General features: G+C 39.3%; 2 protein-coding genes across 6 annotated transcripts in view; one reads left to right on the forward strand and one right to left on the reverse strand.

Annotated features, from left to right (window-relative positions):
* Positions 1-13,097, forward strand: part of arhgap21b (Rho GTPase activating protein 21b) — a 33,818-nt gene extending 20,721 nt beyond the window's left edge. For both annotated transcript variants that reach the window (XM_041991842.1, XM_041991843.1), the window contains 16 exons: positions 1,415-1,561; positions 1,765-1,867; positions 1,963-2,008; positions 2,660-2,785; positions 2,880-3,179; positions 4,078-4,139; positions 4,243-4,388; positions 4,476-4,618; positions 4,824-4,982; positions 5,094-5,172; positions 5,280-5,353; positions 5,444-5,533; positions 5,627-5,794; positions 5,904-6,009; positions 9,923-9,954; positions 10,088-13,097. In XM_041991842.1, coding sequence (XP_041847776.1) covers positions 1,415-1,561; positions 1,765-1,867; positions 1,963-2,008; positions 2,660-2,785; positions 2,880-3,179; positions 4,078-4,139; positions 4,243-4,388; positions 4,476-4,618; positions 4,824-4,982; positions 5,094-5,172; positions 5,280-5,353; positions 5,444-5,533; positions 5,627-5,794; positions 5,904-6,009; positions 9,923-9,954; positions 10,088-11,644 — 3,338 coding nt within the window. In that variant the 3' untranslated portion in view covers positions 11,645-13,097. The remainder of the gene's footprint in view (positions 1-1,414; positions 1,562-1,764; positions 1,868-1,962; positions 2,009-2,659; positions 2,786-2,879; positions 3,180-4,077; positions 4,140-4,242; positions 4,389-4,475; positions 4,619-4,823; positions 4,983-5,093; positions 5,173-5,279; positions 5,354-5,443; positions 5,534-5,626; positions 5,795-5,903; positions 6,010-9,922; positions 9,955-10,087) is intronic.
* A 196-nt stretch (positions 13,098-13,293) lies between these two features.
* LOC121644121 (dipeptidyl aminopeptidase-like protein 6) overlaps positions 13,294-20,654 on the reverse strand; it is a 92,054-nt gene continuing 84,693 nt past the window's right edge. For all 4 annotated transcript variants that reach the window (XM_041991846.1, XM_041991844.1, XM_041991845.1 and 1 more), the window contains 14 exons: positions 20,504-20,611; positions 20,332-20,423; positions 20,205-20,252; positions 19,785-19,897; positions 19,122-19,169; positions 18,926-19,024; positions 18,769-18,838; positions 17,899-18,093; positions 17,756-17,810; positions 17,527-17,629; positions 17,367-17,422; positions 17,138-17,210; positions 16,957-17,030; positions 13,294-15,201 (listed from right to left, as the gene is read on the reverse strand). In XM_041991846.1, coding sequence (XP_041847780.1) covers positions 15,055-15,201; positions 16,957-17,030; positions 17,138-17,210; positions 17,367-17,422; positions 17,527-17,629; positions 17,756-17,810; positions 17,899-18,093; positions 18,769-18,838; positions 18,926-19,024; positions 19,122-19,169; positions 19,785-19,897; positions 20,205-20,252; positions 20,332-20,423; positions 20,504-20,611 — 1,281 coding nt within the window. In that variant the 3' untranslated portion in view covers positions 13,294-15,054. The remainder of the gene's footprint in view (positions 15,202-16,956; positions 17,031-17,137; positions 17,211-17,366; positions 17,423-17,526; positions 17,630-17,755; positions 17,811-17,898; positions 18,094-18,768; positions 18,839-18,925; positions 19,025-19,121; positions 19,170-19,784; positions 19,898-20,204; positions 20,253-20,331; positions 20,424-20,503; positions 20,612-20,654) is intronic.

Here is a 20,654-nt window from a genome sequence, read left to right on the forward strand (position 1 = left end):
AAACTCTTTTGAGCCCTGTATGTGTGATATCAGTGTTCTGTCTTATAGGACAGATTAGAATTTGTTTTTAAATCAGCATACAGATTAGTTTTTTGCATCTTTAAATGAAATGGATTATATTTTTCACTGTTTTTTGTGAATACATATATTATATACTTCCAGATTTGTCACAGTAGACTTGTGAAAGTCTTGTTAAAGACTGGCACACTTTTACCATTTACTAAATTAACACATCACAGTTGGATGTGAAAATGCACTGAATGAATTGGCAACTTGTTGCTTTTTGTCATGTATGCTGTATGTTCTGTATGTTTGTCATGTTCTGATGTACGCTCAGAACAAAATTGTTCATCAGAGGGAGATTGAAGAGGTTTCTACCCTCGTTATGGGTTAAACCTTTATTTTTATTCCTTTAATAATAAATACATAGATATACTTTTTTTTTACAAGCCCCTTTTTTTCTCTTTTTATTTTCTCCTTTGCCCAGTTTTGAAGTGGGGTACAGACTGGAAATAGGACAGTTGCTTTTAAATTTAGCTCCAAAAGCCCCTTGGCTGCAGAGAGAGCAGCTTTGTACTCTGAGCTGTTTCAGGCAAGAAATGCAACGAGTGGGCGGTAGATGAGTTAAAAACTTCCTTCTTTCTAACTCTTTAAAATAAAAAACAAAAAAGACATTAAATACTGATCTGTTTACTGTCAGCTGTGCTGCAGTATGTTAGCTGTGGTGCTAAAAGAAAGACTTTATGTTTATTATTAAATCACATGATAATGGAATGATATTATCATCAATATTACATTAGTGTATACTTGAAAAAGAAAAAACATAAAACAAATCTATATACTTATGGGTTAATGAAGTATGCAGTTGAAGTGAATAGACTTGTGAAATTCTTCCTGAAATAAATAGTTAACCCTGCCACCATTAAAATCAGAGCTCATCAAAACTTTTCCATCAGCAAGAGCAAGACCTGGGTTTATTAAAAGAAGTTAGCCAGTTAAACAAGGTCACAACACCAGAGACCGTATGCGGATGCGTTTTGTTAATGGTTTATCATTTACTGATTTATTAGTGGTTTCTAAATATAATGATGATAATATCTTATTATATAAATACATAGTCAATGCATAAATGTGTCGTTTAAACTTAAGTTTTCATAAATAAATAAGTAATCCTCTGGGGAAAAAAAACACAGTATGAATCCGTTTATATTGTGAGGATTTGTTTGAGTATTAATTTACGGACATATTTATGCATATTTAAAACAGCAGCATATTTATATCAGTCATTGATTAACTGGCCTACAACAGGGTTTGTAGAAATACAGAACCTAGAAAATAGAAATACGGGAAAACAAAGGTATGAAGGTCATTTCTATGTCTGTGCTCACACTGAGTATTTTATTCTACTTTTTAGATGAGCCAGTCAGCCCCAGTGTGGACCGAGAGGCTGCTCCTATTCCTCCCTCCGCTGTGATATCTGTTGCACCATCCATAGCCACAGCACCCTCCAGTCAAGGCTCACCATGTCCTACTATTCGTCGTCAGCTATCACATGACCAAGGTAAACAGCACTGGGTGGGCTGGCTGATGGATATGAATGTTAAAAGCCTGTTGTGTGTTTCCATGAAATCACCTAAATAATATATTACGTATTTAATGTGTCATTGATTCTGGAGCTCACAAAGTTCCTCTCACAAAAAGCCATGACTTGGGTCGTAAATGACAAACAGAATTATTTCATACTTTTGACACATTGCTGTATAGAGTCCCTGCGAAGTGCTTTGTTGGACTCGGATTCGGCCAATAAAACAGAGCGATCCAAGTCTTATGATGAGGGTCTGGATAACTATCAGGAAGAGGGAAGAAGGTGAGTTAATCCAAAGACAGGCTCATTTGTCTTCCCAGTTTTATTGTGTGTGTCTGACCTTTTCCTTATTATTTTTTTCCCCTAAATTTATTTAGAAGATCTTCCAGTAAGCACATGGCCAGTCTCAGAGGCCTGAGAAAGGTGAGGAACAATCAATCTAGTCAAAAGATTTTAATTCTGATGTTTGTTTTTTTTAAACTGTTTTTGTTTGATGGAAATAATAGTTTGAGTTTATATTTTCCGATTGTGGCCCAATTTTGCATGATATGCAAATGTACTTGACTGTACAAGAGGTTATGCCACTAAACACAAATTGGATCCAAGAAAACATTGATTTCTTTACTAACTTCAGGAGTTAGGTAGAGATATAGAGGAAACACGAACATAATTCTGCATCTAAATATGTGCTCACACTATATGATGATTTTTTTTATTGTATAATCTGGAAAGAATGTTCAAGTGTTGGTGTTTGAACAAAATTGTTGTAAACTTTTTGCTCAATACAGCTACTTCTTAAAAGTTGGAAGTCTTATAAACTAAAATAGTCTTTTCACCCTTTTCATATTGCATTTTGTGACACTGGTTTGCTCTATATTCCCTGGATTTCTTGGAAAGTGTGTTATTCAGATATTGGGAAGTGACCATGTAACTGTAACATCCTCAGTCTGGTTCTATCTGCATATCTTTGTTGTTTGTCATCCTCTCCTCACACCCTCCCCATGTTCCACGTTGTGCTTTACTGTCATCTAATAATGCTGAGGAAAAACAAATGCCATTCATTCACACTTGCAGGCTCTGGATGGGCATAAATCCTCAGGGGATTCTGGATCTCGCAGAGACTCTTCCTCAGATATCTTCTCTGGTTCATCCAAAGAAGGGTTGCTTAACTTCAGGCAACTTGGTACAGATAAAAACAAGGTATTCATTTATGTTCAAGTCCTTATTTATCAAGAATCACTAATGTAATGAAGTGTAAGGGTTTTTCTTACTACAACTGTCTGTTATTCTGTAGCGTGTCGGCGGAGGGATGAGGTCATGGAAGCAAATGTATGCTGTTTTACAAGGTCACACCCTGACCCTCTACAAAGACAGGAAGGATGCACAGTCTCATGCTTCAGTGCAATCTGATGAGGAACCACTTCGAATTAGCATCAAGGCCTGTCTGATTGACATCTCCTACAGCGATACAAGACGCAAGAATGTGCTGCGATTAACCACCTCAGACTTTGAGTATTTGTTCCAGGCAGAAGGGAGGGATGACATGCTGTCGTGGATCAAAGTCATTCAGGAAAACAGTAACCCAGATGAAGAGGTGTGTGTCTGTGTGTAATAAAACTGAAGTTCTGGTATTTACAGCAAAAACAAATTAATTCAAACCATGTCATTGTACAGTTTTAAAAGAAATAAGTCACACCCAGCAGCTTGGTAACAAGATGAGGTGAACAAAAGTCTTTGAACTAAATACAATGAGTGCCTCAGTAAGATGGAGATGATCCCAGACATGTAATACTTAACAGTGGCTAAAATTAGAAGTTGTATGAAACCTGTTCTGCCTGGGCCAAACAAAAACCCACTCATGGGTGTGAAGGGAAAAATTCCACATGAGCTTGAGAGCCAGTGATCATTAGGTGATGTTTTCTGGCCTTACTTTACGCTGATATGTCAGCTGTACGTCTGGCAGCATAAAACATGCTTGTATTAATGGTGTACTTGTTGCGCTGTAACCCCGCCATAGGATTAGATAACTACTGATACAAACATTTAAGTCCAGAGTTGAATATTAAGATAAAGAAAAAAAATCTTCTTGGAAGAACTTCGCCACAGTCATAGAAAGCATGTTCATACTTTGAGATGCTTGAATTTGGTTTTTGTCTATGAATTTCTTAAAAGAAACAAAAAAAAAAAACAAAAAGATCTATAATCTAGCTACCTAGTTTAGAAGACAACCTAGTGTTGTTATTGTCTTCCTGTTCCGTCACCCTTTTAGACAAGTGACTTTTTGAAATGTTTTATATCGGCTGTTTTTTTTTTTTTGTTTTGTTTTTTTGTCTTTCTTTGCCTCTGGCTCTCAAGACCCCATTTAGGAAATATCACAGTTTTAATTTCTATTAAGTAATATTAGATTTACCTGTGTTTGAACGTAGTTAACTAGATGAAGATTAACTTCATTAAATGTCTGAATCTTCACTGTATTTTCGTTGTCATTACAGAACGCTGCTGTAACAAGCCAGGACTTGATCAGTAGAAAGATCAAAGAATACAACATGATGAGGTATTCTGGACACCACAGTAAAGGACCAGCTCTCTACCCATTTTCTTGCATGCCAAAATGATATTAATATTTTATTTCTATTCAAAATTCTCATGTTGTGCAGTGCACCGAGCAGCAGATCTGAACCCTCCCCAAAAGCCTCTCGGCAGTCTCTCAGCATCAAACAAGCTTTCCTGGGAGGTAAAGCAGATGGCAAGAGCTACAGCCCCCATTCGCCCAAGACAGGCGAGGAACGAAGGGCTCTGAAAGGTAAAGACACCTTTTCTAAGCAAAGTTAACACAGTTATAGGGTGTGTAACCTCAGCTGGCTCATTTTCTGTATGTGTACCTCATCAGATGATTCTAGTCCTCCTCGAGACAGAGGAGCTTGGAAAATTGGCATTGCAGGGATTATGAGGAAGCCCTTTGAGAAAAAGACTCCAGCTGGCGTCACTTTTGGCGTTCGGCTTGATGATTGTCCACCGGCACAAACTAACAGGGTGGGTCTGCTGTGTCTTTGTAAAATTACATTTTTTTTTTTCCTTTTTCAAGTAGTCTCGCAATATAACATGTTGTTTATAAATGCATAAATTAGTTTTTGTGTCAACAACACACTGATTATTACTGAACACATCAGTGTGTTGTTGACACATTGTCCCATCTTGGATTAATTGTCCCCTCCAATGTTTTTCCTGCGCCGTGCAGTTTGTTCCTCTCATCGTGGAGGTGTGCTGTAAGGTTGTAGAGGAACGAGGCCTGGAGTACACTGGGATTTACAGGGTTCCTGGAAACAATGCTGCCATCTCCAGCATGCAGGAGGAACTCAACACCAAAGGCATGACTGACATTGACATCCAGGAAGACGTGAGTGACTAACAGTCAGGTTGCACAGTAAAGCCAGCTGCTGCTGGGGTTATTTTCTACTGTGAGGACTGATTTTTTTTGTAATACTTTCTCAATCTTTTACCACTGCAGAAATGGCGGGACCTGAATGTCATCAGTAGTTTATTGAAGTCATTTTTCCGAAAACTTCCAGAACCTCTTTTTACAAATGGTACGATTATGTTCTGAAAGGTATAAGTAAGAAAATGCAAATAATATCAGGTCAGTGTTGAGTTTTCTCTCTAAACCTCTAAGTTAGATTTCATGCTCTGCTTACAGAAAAGTATGCTGATTTTATCGATGCCAACCGAGCAGAAGACTCTGTGGAGCGATTAAAGGAACTCAAGAGGCTGGTGAGTGAATCCTGATCTGAGATCATGTGTTTGAACAACATTAACATCACTGACCCTGAAATTGTGTCTCTTCTTTGTCCATTCTTGCAGATTTATGAATTACCCGTTCATCATTTTGAAACTCTGAAATTCCTTTGTTCTCACCTCAAGAAGGTTTCTGACAACTGTGAGAAGAACAAGGTATGATCTGTCAGTTTTAACACAGTCCAAACCTAAATTATTTCATTTTGAGTTTCTATCATTTATTTTAATGATCTTATCCAAACTCTTAAGATGGAGCCTCGCAACCTGGCAATTGTGTTTGGTCCGACGCTGGTCAGAACCTCTGAGGACAACATGACCAACATGGTCAATCACATGCCTGACCAGTGCAAGATAGTTGAGAACCTCATCCAGCAGTTTGACTGGTTCTTCACTGATGATGGGGATGAAGATCCTGTTGTACGTTTATTTTTAGTAATGTTTTAATAAATAAATCTTACCTTGAGCTGTGCATTGCAGATAAGCACTTAATACCACCTCTCTTTTGCTCCCTTCATTGTTTTTTCAGACTACAGCTGAGCAGGAAAGCACAGTGCAGTCTCAGCCTGTACCCAAAATCGAGCACCTGCTGTCTAACATTGGGCGGACCACAGCCTCACCAGGCGAAGTCTCAGGTAACTTAGCAGTAGTGTTTTTTTTTTTTTCTTTCTTTCTTTTCTCATCACTCTAGTATCAGCAATGTAATACTCTATCCTGCCAACAGTACTATATTGCATCAGTTATTATTATGGTAGATTAAAGAGATGCGTGATAAAGATGTATTTTAATAACATATCATTCTTTTCAACTGCTTAAAATGCTTTGAGCGAAATTAAAACAGCTTTTCTTTGTGATAATGTTAAAGCAAGCGTTTTCAGTCATTTTTCAGTGTACATTTTTGTGGTTCAATCACTGGAAAATTGTTGAAAAATACGTTGCAGTATGCCAAGCCTTTACTCGTTTCTTTTTGAGATAAGTCTCTTTTGTTTTGTCATTGATGATTTGGTCGTTTGTTTTTTTGTTTTTTATTTTTTGTATTTGTTATTGTTTTGCCCCAAGATAAAACTGTCCAAGTTTTATTTTTGTTCATTTCTTTGCTTTACTTTTTATTTCTCTTGCTTCATTTTTCTCCCTGTGCTTTACTTGTGTTGAGACGACGACTCCTTTTCTTTCAGTTCTTTTCTTCCCCTCCTCCTCGTCTCTCACATAATCCCGGCCTGTTCTTTCCCAAAGAAAATCTTAACAAACAAAACAAAACAATGGAAGTTTTAACCCTTCTGACCTGTGCCCTTCTGTGTGTAGTGTGTTGTTTTTCTCCCTTATCCCTGTCCAGCACTCACACATTGCCCAATCTTGACACAGGCCAGGTGGGCGGCGTCTATCACTCGATGATGTCACTGATGGACTCTGTTTTGTCAGTGATGGACAGCTGGGACTGTAGGAAGAAGGACGAGTGTTGTGCCCAGTGTAGCTGCCTAGTCTGCAGAAATCCGCAGCTCTTTTAAATTTGGGCGAAAGGAGGAAAAAAGATAAAAAAGAAAGAAAGAGAAGTCGGTGTTTGTCATTTTTCCTGTGGTGTGCACGTCTCATATTTAAACCAGTACCCTAAATTGAGGGGATACAGAGCGATGCTGCTGCACTTTCTCTGAAAGCCCTTCTGCTGTCTCTTGTCTTTTAAGCTGATCGCAAGGACAAGTAGCATGGTACGGTCAACCTCAGGTTCTCTCCCAGTCATGTGGCATAATCTTGTCATGATATCTGAGGGTGGGGTCGCAGTGTTGGGACTGAGCTGGATATTCCCCAGCACACATGCGCTGACACAAAACCAATCCACACATACAACCACATCCCAGCCCAACAAGAATTTAGTGATTTTTAGCTGGTGATACAGAGGAGTGCAGGCAGTCAAGTAACACTGGACAGGGTTCTGTGCATGTACAGATAAGTGTATTTGCTTCAGCTTTTAGGGTGTTTTGCTTTTTGCTTGTTTTCTAAAGTTTCAGGTTCTGCTCTTGTGTATTTTTTAATTTATTGTTTGTGATATTATATGGAAATATTTGACTTTATTCAGCATTTTAGAATTTCACATCAGCTACAGATAAAACACAACCACATGATCCACTTACACTACCAGTCAACGGTTTGGACACACTTACCCATTAAATCCAATGGTAAAGCGCTTTCAAACTTTTGACTGGTAGTGCACTTTCTCATCTAATTGTGTAATGATCTAAACGGGAGGTTTCACGTCAACATCAGTCTCTTACACATCTCACTGTCTTCCTACCTAACCCTGCAGACAAAATACATACATTGGAAACTAAATGAAACAAGGACCCGTTTCCACAACAGGAACTTTTAGCGCACACGAGTAATTTCAGGAAATTGTTGTACTTGTTGGCCCTGCAGTTCAGCGATAATGATGCTTTCTAATGTGTAATGTGGCTTCAGGGGCAAGATTGCTGTCCTGAGTATCACTCTGTTTTAGCTCAACTAGACGATTTAACTAGACTACTCTCCTTGTCCCAGTATTAAATTACAGGAGGGAAAACAGTTTATTGACCAAAGTATGTCAAACTCTGCTATAACAGGTGGTGATAAGCACCCTTACAGCTTGTTAGGTGAACTGAAAAAGTCAAATTTATAAGAAATCAGAAGAAATGACAAACAGTTTAGCGCCAGATTGGTACCTTGTTGAGCGATGAATTGGACAGCTTTACAGCCCTGTACGTTTTTGCATGTGCTGCATGCTTAACTTGATTTCTTTTTCTAAATGAAATGCATGCTATCTCTCTTGTGGTTATTCTCTGTTGTTACCGGGTTTGTCTTCTGTGTAACGACTTCTTCCGTTACTTCCGTATCAAAGCCAAGGATGAGAACTGTGGAGCATGCACTTAAGTTCTAGACCAGGGCTACTCAGTTCGGTCCTACGAGGGCCGCAATCCAGCAGGTTTTCCATGTATCCCTGCACCAACACACCTGAGTCAAATCAGGTGGCTCTAACAGCCAATCAGGTTCTACACAATGACTCATTAATTTGACTCAGGTGTGTTGGTGCAGGAATACATGGAAAACCTGCTGGATTGCGGCCCTCGTAGGACCGAATTGAGTAGCCCTGTTCTAGACCAATGCATACATAAAGGAGAAACTTCCAGCTGCATTATCTGGGTGTATTAATCATATTTATCTTAGTATGATTTCAGCTAGACTTGCATGATTATTTTTTAATGTAAGATTTTCACATCAAAATCAATATAATTAGCTTTTCAAGTCTTCAACGATACAAATATATAATGACTATGTTCTCATCAGATTAGCAACTTCCAAAGATAGATTTTCGAGTTTTTGCTTGTCACCTTTTAATTTGTGTTTACTTTTTGTTTGTTTGTGTGTTTTTGTCTCATGTTTGGATTCTTTTCAGAAATATAAGCAGGAAACAGTTCAAGATCCATCCATGGTAGCACGTATGCTTTGTACAGCCCTGCAAACACACTCCTACCTGTAATAGTGTTTTAATACTCCTAAAAATTAGTAGAACATGTAGACTACTCTTGTTTTGGGGATTCACTGGTCCTTTAGCTTCGCTCTGCTTTAGATAGGCAGAAGTAAAAAATCTACTTTGTGGTGTAGTGAAATGAAATCAATTTGTTTCTATTGTTTGTGGTTTTCACCCACATCATCCCTCTTTCTTTGTTTTTCATGCCCCCCCAGTCACTATTCAGCCATTTTTCAGGTTCATCACTGAGGGCAACCTGATAATATATTCTTGGAAGACTGTAAGACAAGAGCAATGCAGACAGATTCCTACGTGCTACCATGAATGACCCCTTAGTTTCTGTGCCCCCAAAGTTCCTGCAAATATATAGAAAAAGCTATTAGTCTGATTCTTTAACCAATTTGTATGTTTTCACAGTTAAAGAGTGAATGTAGAAAATTTAGCGAATCCTTTGTTTTGCCTTTTGTGGTGTTAATGGTGGCAGGCTACATGATAAAGGGCACTGCAGGAGTTAATCTGTCTTGGAGTAAGAGTGGGCTCTGTTTTACTAAAGCTCACCTGCACCAGCTGAGTAGAAAACATCCAACACTCACTGATCTGTTCAGCTCAGACCCCTCAAGTCTCAGTCAGAGCAAACTCATCTCCCTCCCCTCTGTGGCGTCTTGAGTTGGGAGAGAATGTCTACAGCTGGTTGGTGGCTTCGTGTAATGCTCTGTGACTGGCGTGTTTGTCCGTGATGTGCCGTCGTTTCATCGATACATGAGCATGAGCTGCTTTTTGTGTCTTGGTTTACTGCCGGGTTTTCATCTCCATCTTTCATTCTCCTCTGCCGCTTTTTATACTCGTACATATACTGCTTAGTGTGGTTACTCATCCTCCTGTCTCTTTCTCTGCGACCAGAAACATGTCATCTGCTTTCATGTAGTTGCTCTCATTATGTCCATCCTATCTGTCACTTTTAACGTAAGGAGATTTAAAGTCTGCCTATTCTGCTTACAGAAAGTTTTCAAGGTGTCTACCTTTTACTAAAGATTCTCTTCTTTTGAATACAGACTCAGCATGCAGTGACTCCTCCAAGTCAAAGGTAACATTTTCTTAAATCTTCTTATTTTTTCCTCTTAAATGTTAATATTTATTTGTTTGTTTGTTTGTATTTGCAGTTTCATGATGAGTGATATGTGAAGTTTTTAATTTAATTTAAATTTTTGTATCATCAGGGCTTGTGGGGGTCAGGGAAGGATCAGTGTAGCAAGGAAATGTTGCGCTCCTCTTTCTTTGTCAACCGCAAACGTAAGAAGCCCAAAGATAAAGTTCAACCCAGCAGTTCAGATGACGATTTGGACCCTGTTTTCACAAAGAAAGAGCCCCCAGAGGAGGGCCAGCAGCAGCCTCTGTGGTCCCCAGACTGCCAGACTGAGGAGGAGGGGCAGACGGATGAAGCCAGCGAGAAAGAGAACATAAATGGCTCAAAGGATCAGCTGGATAAAATCAACAGGAAAGAGTCTCGGCCCTCTCCCTCACTGCCTCCAGAGGACATTTCATCCACCCTTCAAACCGGTTCCCCCTATGCCTCGCCACCCCATTCCCCAGATCTCAGCTACCGCTTACCCATGGCTCACCAGTCCTCTTTGTCAGACCCGCCTTCCAACTATGACGATACAGTGTCCGACCTCGGTACGATGAACAGCACCAGCTCACAGGCATCAATGCCCAGAGTGAGGCAGGGCAGGATAGCGGCGCTGGGCACAGAGGCCTGCCCCAGCAGTCTGGGAGCGGAGGTTTGCTCTATTACCTCAGACTACTCCACCACATCCTCCATGACGTTCCTGACTGGAGCTGAGCTCAGCACTCTCAGTCCTGAAGTTCAGTCTGTGTCTGAGAGCCGGGGTGGCGAAGATGCAGATGATGAGAGAAGTGAGCTTATCAGCGAAGGAAGACCGATGGAGACGGACAGTGAGAGTGACCTGTCAGTGTTTACCGTTGGGAAAGCTGATCAGCGAGAACTGCAGGAAGGCCCTCGACCCCTCCCCTCTCACAGACTCATTGAGTGTGATACGCTTTCCAGAAAGAAAGCTGCCCAGCAGAAAACTGACAGCGAGTCCTCACTTGATGGAGCTCAGGGTGAAAAAGATCCCAACAGACTGTCCTGTGTTCCAGGCTCAGTGAAAGGCCGGTCCATCGGCAGCCTCAGCTCTTCACTACGAAGCGAGCTGGATAAAACAGAGCCTGCATGGAAGTTGAAGATCACAGACAGACTGAAGGTACGTCTTCGAATGTCCGTGGACGACATGTTTGGTGTGGGCAGCCAACGGAGTCGGTCCCCGGAGGGCCGCAGTAAGAAAAAGAACATCAGGCGCAGGCACACAATGGGAGGACAGAGAGACTTTGCAGAGCTGTCTGTTTTAGGAGACTGGTCGCAGCAGGTTGGCATTGGCTCAGGCTCGCGATCAGAGCTTTCAGCTGTTGACCGGCTGAAACCTAAATGTAGCTCTCAGGACTTCTCCATTGGGGACTGGATTGCCCGTGAGCGCCACCGTACCAGCAATCCTGAGGTCAGCCTGGACCTCTCAGAACAGCAGGGGGGTCTGTGCAACACAAACTTGCAGACCCCTGGAGCCTCGGCCTCAGCCTCTTCCGATCTCTCACGGCGACCAGCTGAGATGTCGAATGGGGAAGTCCCACAGAGTAGAAATCTGAGCCTTTCTGCCACCGCTCACCCACACAAACTCACCAGTTCCCAGGTGGTTCATTCGCGCTTCTATCAGTACCTGTGAGAGGTGTGTGTATGACTATATGTTTCATTCTTTGAGATGTGTAACTAATTGGGAGTCTGTCAGTATATCGTCTGTGTGACCAGTGTAAGTGAATAAGCATGTTTACAAAAATTGTCTGACGTGTGTCTGTTAATGGTATGAGTGCTTCTGCACACAGGGATGGTTGATCTTGCTCACATTTAAGGCATGAAACAAAAAAGTTGTGTATCGTTTAAATTTTTTTTTCTTTTTATGTTTTTTTTTTTTTTTTTTTACAATGACCCAGGAATTCCTCCCTTCCGATACAAATCCCTGTTATGCTGAAAAGTATGATGGAGACAATGCTCATGAGACAATGAGCTTGTGAAGTGCGCTAAAGGAAGTGTAAACACTCAAGCTGAGATTGTTCTGTGGTTTAGCTAAGTGGCTTAAAGGATGATCTGACGTAGAATGAATAGGAAGTAGTTAAAGAAAAATAATAAATTTTTAGTATTGCAGAGGAACTATTTTTGTGTAGAGGAAGTTATAATGTTCAATGTCAGTGAGGCTGTCGGTAACCAAATGAAGAATGTACAGACATGCTTGCTGTAATACTGACTTAAAGCTTTACATGCTTGTTTTATTCTAAAGTGTACATATCCCTATTTTTCTGTGTACTTGAATTGTGTTTTTGGTACAGCCTGTGTGTGACTGCCTACAAGCTTTCTGCTGTCAAAGGGGCCTTTCCAAAGGTACAAAAGTGACAAGGAGACACTGGACTTATGCAAATGGAAATATAACTTGTATTCATCCCTGCTGTGTGGTTTAAAAAGCAGTGAACATCATCCCTCTGATGCAAACATAAGGCTCTGTTTTGGTGTTTGTAGTTCACACAGAAGTCAGTGGACTGGCAGTGGATTGAAATGAAAACTTGGAAGAAAAATGGTAATCGATCAGGAAATAATGTTTCTTTACAAAAGAAAGTGCCTCACAATGAAATGTTAAGGGTGCCATACTGTCTTTGTTGAGATACACGAAGAGGTTACTGTGAATGACATTTTTATCGTTGACTCAGTCATTTGACAGGTAATGAAAATGCCGAGCTTCCATTCTTTAGGCATTCCACTCTGGTCTTAATATGTTTTATACATCTTTATCCTCTTGTTTTTCATCTCGTGATTTTAAGAGAACTTGAATTTTAAATATTCATTGTAAGATACGTAATTTAAATGTACATAAAAGGCCTTGTTTTAGCTGCTTTACTTTGCATTTCCATCATATTGCAGGATTAAGTACAGTATTGTGAGAGATGATGATGATGCTCATGAGGAATGAACGGGTGTTGTGGGCAGGTTGGTACTTCTCTGTGGAGAGGTTTGTTGTAGGAGGAGGACGCGTCATTGAGATGGAGCATTCGTATCAATGCTGTGTTCCTCTGATTGTGAGGGGTGTGCACAGAGTCCTGAAACACTGGAAATAAATTTAGTCAATGGCAGCTATCTGAGTTTGTGTTTTTTTTCTTGTCACTGCTAGAGTATATGGTACATTTAATCAGAGTGATGCCAATCACTTCATTCTCCTACAGAACTGAATCCTTTTAAATGTCACCATTGGAGCTACAGTATGTGCATGTATGAGTGTAGATGCCAAGTCAGAATTCCTGTTTGGCATTTTTAGTTTACAGTTTTAAAAAAAAGCTAAATTTTAATGGTGAAACTTCACAAATTGTGGATTCCTAAAGTAAATTAAGTGTTCAGTGGTGACTTTAACTATGGTGTAGACCTACACACAAGTTGGTAATCCTAATCAGTTACGGTAACATTTCAGTGAGTTTCTTTGACTTGTAAGTATTAATGTGTTCAATGTCTTGTCTTCATGGCTCACTGGGACTCTTGAAAACCCACAATTATTACTTTTGGGTGCTATTTGCTTCCATAATTACCAAACATGTTGGGGAAGGGTTACCACCTTCCTCTGAAAAAGCAGTCTGCTCTGATTGGCCAGATCAGGTTGCCTAATTAGGCACTGCTCACCGTTCCACATCAGCAAAATATTAAAGTAATTTTTTTGTGACATTAAAACATTTTAAGAAGACCTTCAAAACTGTTTGTCTGTGATGACGATGTGCTTGGAAAGAACATAAAAAGGCACCTGTACATCTCACTTATTTTAAGATATGTGCTTTTCTGCAGGTATTCGGATGTTAAAATGTAAATGGTCTTTGAACTTCTGTGCACTTCCTGTGATACAGTGGATAAAATGTTGCAGCACACTGCTCTATTCTGGTTTACAGCAAGGACACATGGACTGAGGACAAAGAATACATGTCAAAATGCTTTATATACAAGTTGCACATACAACATAAGACTTAATGTCAGTTTTTATACACTTTGTACACCTGCTGACCACAAACCACTGACAATACAAACAGAAGTGACATGAAGAAGAAAGAGCCAATAACACACATCGCAAAGAAATTCACCAAATATGGAAAACTAAGCATAGTTGCCAATAAGGTTGGTAAATATAGAGAAATTGCTAACTAAATATTGTTTACTTTTGTGGGTCAGTATTCTACCACCTTCATTCAAACAAGATGCCTGCTTTTTATTTTATATTTAACCCTTTACCAAAGTTAGAGAAATTTTCTCTGAACCTTTGCTCCAAGTTACACATAGCTTTTTCTTAGTTAAGACAATTCTCACCCATGTTTGCTCATTTTCAGTGTCATGTGGGTTCCCAGTGATCACATTTCACCCACAGTAAGGCACAGTGACTAAACCAACAGGACATCAAATTAGGTTTTTTAGAACAAAGAAAATATTTAATTCCATTTAAGACCTTCTGTGTGCAACACAAGTTAAACATTGTGCCTTTTATTTTCTATAAAGCAACCACAAGGACTGATGCAGCCAGACATCCACTCACATATATTACATCTGTAAGACATTGAACGGAGATTCTGAGAAACATGTAGCAATAATCATACTTATAAACACAATAATCAGTAAGTTAGTTGGTTATCAGAAACTGGCAGCCTTTTAATAGTTTAAATAGTCAACATAATGAGCTTATCTTCACACTGGAATATTTTGTGCTGCTGAACGCTTGTTTAAAATGTGCCTGTTTGGGACTGGAGGCGAGTTGCTAAATGGTTATGTGTTGATCCTCTATTTGTCCACCAGAGGGAGTACAACTCCATTTCCTCAGAGAGAGATAAGACTCTTCACGTCAGAGTTTTATTCAACCTCCATCTGACTGGTTTCCTCCACAGCAGCCAGAATGAGGTGAAAGGGGATGTAGGCAGAGGCCCTGAACGCACATGCAGGTGCTTCAGATTTGAGCAAAAATTAGATTGGACTGCAGGTGGTGTGGAGTTTTTGGGTTAGAAAGATTTGTTGCATATTGTGCTGTGGTACAGTAGCTGGCCGGGGCTGCTCAAAGGTTCAAGTTTAACTCTCGTCCTCGTTGTCTTCCTGCTGGTCGTCTGTCAGCACTTCTGGCTCCCTGAAACACTCCTCAAAGAAGTTGACCAGAGATTGACTTAAATGCTGCCGTGTCCCCTCACTGTGCAGGAAGTGTCCCTCATCTGGGTAGATCTGTAGATGAATGCAGAAAAGCTACTTAGAGCTGCATCCAAATATATACAAAGAGAAATATACCTATTAAAACTTTCCTCATTTATTTATTTGTCCTGGCAACTATTTTAATGTTTTAAATGCAGTATTAGTACCGTTGGTCTGTTTGTTTGTGACATTATGAAGAAAAGTACCAGACTTAATTTCATGAAAGGTGGAGCTTTGAAAAAAGGGAGAACTTACTTTGGTGCAGATCTGAATCATATTATTTACGGCAATAACAGAGGACTGGAAAGGTTGTATGATACTAAAGAAGTAAGAAAAAACGAGCAACTAAAATTGTATAACTAAGAAGAATGATTAGCAGTAGGAAATTTAAGTGGCTGCATATAAAATGAACATAAAAACAGATGTACTTCTCTGCTCAGGAATACTTGCTGTCAGTGGATGGCTTGTTTCTACATCCACAAACGGATAAACGGATTAGAAAAAGGATAAATAAAAGGAAGAGTCCTGTTTGCAATCCACACCAGTGATCTCTTCAAAAGATTTGGTACATTATGAAAATAAAAAAAGCAAAGAGCAAAAGAGAACCTGAACTACTGGGAAGCGGGGATCTTTTATAAAGCAAGAATGAGGGAAACTTTTTACTTTAAAACAACATTTAGGGTAAAGAAGAGGTGATGCAATTCCCCCATAATGTCATCATCATCATGATTTCAGAACCAGCATTAATGTTATAAAAGACAGTTTCAACATTTGATGTGTTGCTTTGTACAATTTCCAGTTGAATGAGGTTTAAATGACTTTTTTAAATTTTTATTTCTATTTTTACTCATATTTTAGATTTAACACAGCAGCCCAATTTTTGAAGAGGTTGTATTCACATGCTAATCACTGATTCGTTGATCACTAATACTTAAATGTGTTTTTTCCTCTGAAAGTTTAACAATATTCCTTAAAAAAGTATTTGGGACCCTTTGTGAAATGTAAATAAAAATAGAATATAATTACCTGCAAAAGCCACAAATAGCCTTTTATACACAATAGAGCAACAGAACTATTAAGATATTACAAATGCTGAAGGGATGCATTTACTATTTTATGACAAACAGGTTTTCTTCATTTTCATGGTGGCAACATATCCTTTAAAAGTTGGGACGGGGGCAACAAAAGGCTGGAAAGGTAAGTGGTTCTCAATATTAAAAAGCTGGAGGAGCCTGGTACAACTAACAAAGCAACACCTGTGCGCTGGTTCAGGCAGGTAACTCGAGCTCCTTTGTTGTTTCTCACATAATCTGTCACATCATTAATATCAAACATACCAGGGGAGGTCTATTTAAGCTGCACACTTCCTGTCTTGACCTTTGCCGAGCACTTGCTGCAGCTGTTGCTTCGCAACACAATAAGCTGCTTTCCATACAAACTCTATGCTGCTTGCTTTTTCTGGCCCTCCACTGACCCAGCTTCCACTTATAGGCTCTGGGAAGGTTTTCTCATCACTCTAGTATAAAACTGAGAAAATCTGAGTGATGAGATCAGTGCAGAGGCTAAACTTTAATCATGTTCTATAAAAATGTGTGTTGTCTAATAGAAATGAAGATAAATGGCAACAGGACAGCCAGTCTCCATATCATTTAGTATTTAAATGAATTGCATAATAGCTTACATAAAAGTTTATTTTAGTTATTTCACGACTAGATTCACCATTCAAATATCTAGAGGGACTTCTTTTTCTCTTACCACAGTTCAGTAAAAGCTAATATAGTTGCTCACCTGTAGAGTGTAATTGGCCTTCTCACTGATTAAATGGTTGATAAATTTGGCTGTGTGCTGGAAGTGAACCTTTTCTGTGGTGGTGGAAAAGATAAAAATGGAAATGTGCATTAGCCTCACAAAATTACTGGTTCAGTTACAGCAGTGCTCAGAAAAAAAAAAAACCCAAAACATTGAGTACCGTCAGCAGTTGGGTGAATTATTAAGTAGTGTTTCTCCTGCAGCTGACCTGCTCGGTGAGCTAAATTTGCCATCTGGAAAAAAAGAGAAAGAAAATAAAGGAAACTTTGAGTATCATAAAGAAGTTATTTTTTATAATATAAAAAAAATAAACATATTACTTTCTTTCTGCCTGCGTTTGTTCAACAAGATACATGATTTGGATAAAGAGACAAAGTTTGAAACTTTACTGCATATACTCGAGAAGCCGTCTTTGGGCCGAGGTATCGCTCTGAAAATGCAGATGCTGCAAATGTGAAAAGAGGAAACTACGGTTAGAAAGATCTGGTGCCATTAGATACAGTACCAGTTTTATGATGAAGTTTTGACACCAAAAGATAAAAGTTATACCATAAAGCTCAAAATCTGTGATGGGTGAGACGGCTGCTCCACATTTTAGTTGGGTAAACTCCTCGGAGCTCAAAAGCATTGTTGCTAAATATCCCCCGTAGGCCTATAAAAAGGACATAGAATCAAACCACTATGCAACCTTTACTTCTGTGAAGGCATGTGACAACAAGAAGTAGGTGTAAATCAATTACCATTCTTCTTCCTCTCTCTAAGACATTCATCTTCTTACCTTTCCATAAACTCCCATTCGATTCTTATCAATGTAAGGCTCTTTGGATATAAACCTAAGAGAGACAAAGACAACAAGAGGGAAGGATGAAAAATTAAGTAACTACCTAGCCTTTAAGTTTCAGTCATGCTCGCAGTTCTAACCTGAGTGCCTCCAGCTGGTCCCTCTCCTCCAGCTTCCCCAGCTTCCTGCGGACCTTGTGGAGCAGGTTGGTGCCCTGAAAGCCGCTGCCGTGGCCATCAAAGCGGATGACAATGGTGCTGAAGCTGCTGACCAGAACTGTGGCCCAGTCCACCTGGAATTGCTCCGTCACCATCTGCCCACCAGGCGTGCCATCTCTATAAAGTAACCCATCATCATTAATTTAAGGAATTATTGAATCCTCATAAACAAATTTAATATTATGTGGACACTATATATGTTTTATCAGCTCTCACTTGGGAAAAGTCTCTAAAAAGAACTACATTCTCCAAATTATTTATTATCAACAGCTACAAAGAGCAGACAAAAGAACAGAAACATCTCTGTCTTGTGGTTCAGTACAACACCAAAAACTTACAACTTAATGTTTGTTAAATCATTCAAGTCATTTTACAACATTAACTGGTTCTTTAAAATGTTTCTAAGTGGATTTCAAAGTAAAGCTTATTTATTTATTTTTTTACTTGGACCAAATAATGAAAGAATTGTAGTGATCTTAGAGTAGAAAAGAGACTGCTTACTTAAATAGTCTATAGTGTTTATTCATGGTTAATTTGGAATGAACACTGTCTTTCTGTGGTACCAGCCATACCAATACCATGCAGTAATAAAAAAAAACAACAAAAAAACAAAAAAGACATGCATAAAAAGATAAGAAGAAAACGTAGGAAGCTAACATCTTTAACAGAAAGTCTGCACCTGTGTTTTTGCTTCTATATTGAGGATTCATACTCCTGATTCTGTTAAGAAAGTCATTCATTTTAAGTGGCTGCATTAACCTTTTGATAACAAACCCATAAATTTACACTTACACTAGCAGCAGCAGCGGGTATTGGGCTGTATCTACAAATCCGGCTGGCTTGAGGATCTGCATTGTCAGAGCTGCAACAGATAGAACAGAGTCAATGGGAATCTTACAGCATACATTTTATTAGAATGCATATACAGACTGTGCACATGGACACGTACTGTAATCATCTATGACGATAGTCCTATTCTCCACTTTAGGCATCTGCATGTTGTTGTATGTGTTGTTTACTCTTTCATTTGTCTCCACATCAAACACCTCTGTGGGTCAAAAGAAAAATGTGTTACAATCTGTCAGTAATCAATAACTGCTGTTAAACTGGTCCAGCTTGTGGTGATATAGGAAACTGACACTCACTCTGTTTGTCCTCAGTCCTGTAAACAGCCACACTTGGTATATCTGGACCTAAAAAACAATTAAGGGAAAATAGTCGGTAGACAATGGTGAAATAAATGTAAAATATATACTATTATCAAATGTCATGCAGGAGGACAAGAATAAAAAGGCTCATTTGCCTCCAATAAATTGTCCTGCACAGAGAGCCTAAACAGTCCTATCACTCATCTCCATAATATTATTCTACTTCCATCCCATCAGGAAATAGCTTACTGTATTATGTCACAGTGGAGCTACTGTCCAAAGATCCAGTTAATAAAGAGAGCCACTAGGACTTCACCTCTGTAGAATGAACCTCCTAAAGAAAGCGCTTTCCACGCAAACTGCGATTTTGTGTCAAAGTGTTAAAGAAAATCTTTTAGTAAAACATAACACAGTGTTCTCTTCTCCATTAATCAGATACCCACACACACACACTGTCCGGATTGACTGCTGGCATGCAGGCAAATAAAATACTTATTTTTGTGGCTAATCAGGAGGATCCAGCAGCAGTTTGATGTTATCGGATAAAATCCAGTTCATGAGCTCTCAGTCTGAATTCTATTGCACTTTTTACCAAATATGACTTTCTCTGTCTTCCTCAGGAAAATTACTGTAAACATATTCCAGGTGTATGTTACTCACCTTTGCAGTTGAGTAAAAAGTACTGCATGTTGTGGCTGAATGAAACGTCCACATAGCCACACTTGAATTCACAGGACAGGCAGCAGCGGTTGAATGGAGAGATTGTGTCAGCGCTGTTGAATGAAATAATCATAATGATGAATATAATCAGTGCCACAGAAACACACAAATACACTCACCTTAAGGACATCATAAAATGGCATAAAATGAGCAATAATAACAAATTACTTCATTTATTTATGTAATTATTTAACAAAACAAAACAAAAAAAAAAATACAAGCCACACATAACTGTTCATCTGATGTTGTATTTATTAACTTTCTAGATCTGGTAGGTACCAGAAGATTTTTTTTTATAAATTACATATTGAATCATGAAACCTCAGAACCACATGAGTGTAACTTCCATTAGAATCCTACCTGTATAAGTGCCTCCGCTTTGGGTTGTCTTCTGTGCTCAGAAAGTATCTGTGAATCATCAAAGTAACAGTTTTTGGACCATTTGTTCTTCAATATGCGAATACCAAAGCATCGGGGGAGGTCTTACATGAGGCTCCTTTCATGATTGTAGGCTAAGATTCTGGTGACGTCCCAGTCTCCAGTGGTCAGGGACTGAAGGATGCCTGTGCTAGTGTTAGCCTAAAAGACAACCCATGAATTACCCATATATGAAAGGACAAACATGACTGTGAAAAAGTAAAAACTTTGCCTGCACTTACGATGGAGGTGGACATAGAGATGTGGAAAAACTTTCCTCTCCCACCCTGAGGGATTGCCCTGGTGAAGAAAAACTTGTGCCCATCTTTGGAAAAGAGTGGTGGTTCATTCTGCATAGAAGAGAGCACATTCTCCCCGTTATTTAATTGTTCA

This window comes from Melanotaenia boesemani, chromosome 8, assembly GCF_017639745.1.
Source record: "Melanotaenia boesemani isolate fMelBoe1 chromosome 8, fMelBoe1.pri, whole genome shotgun sequence".
Lineage (NCBI taxonomy): Eukaryota > Metazoa > Chordata > Actinopteri > Atheriniformes > Melanotaeniidae > Melanotaenia > Melanotaenia boesemani.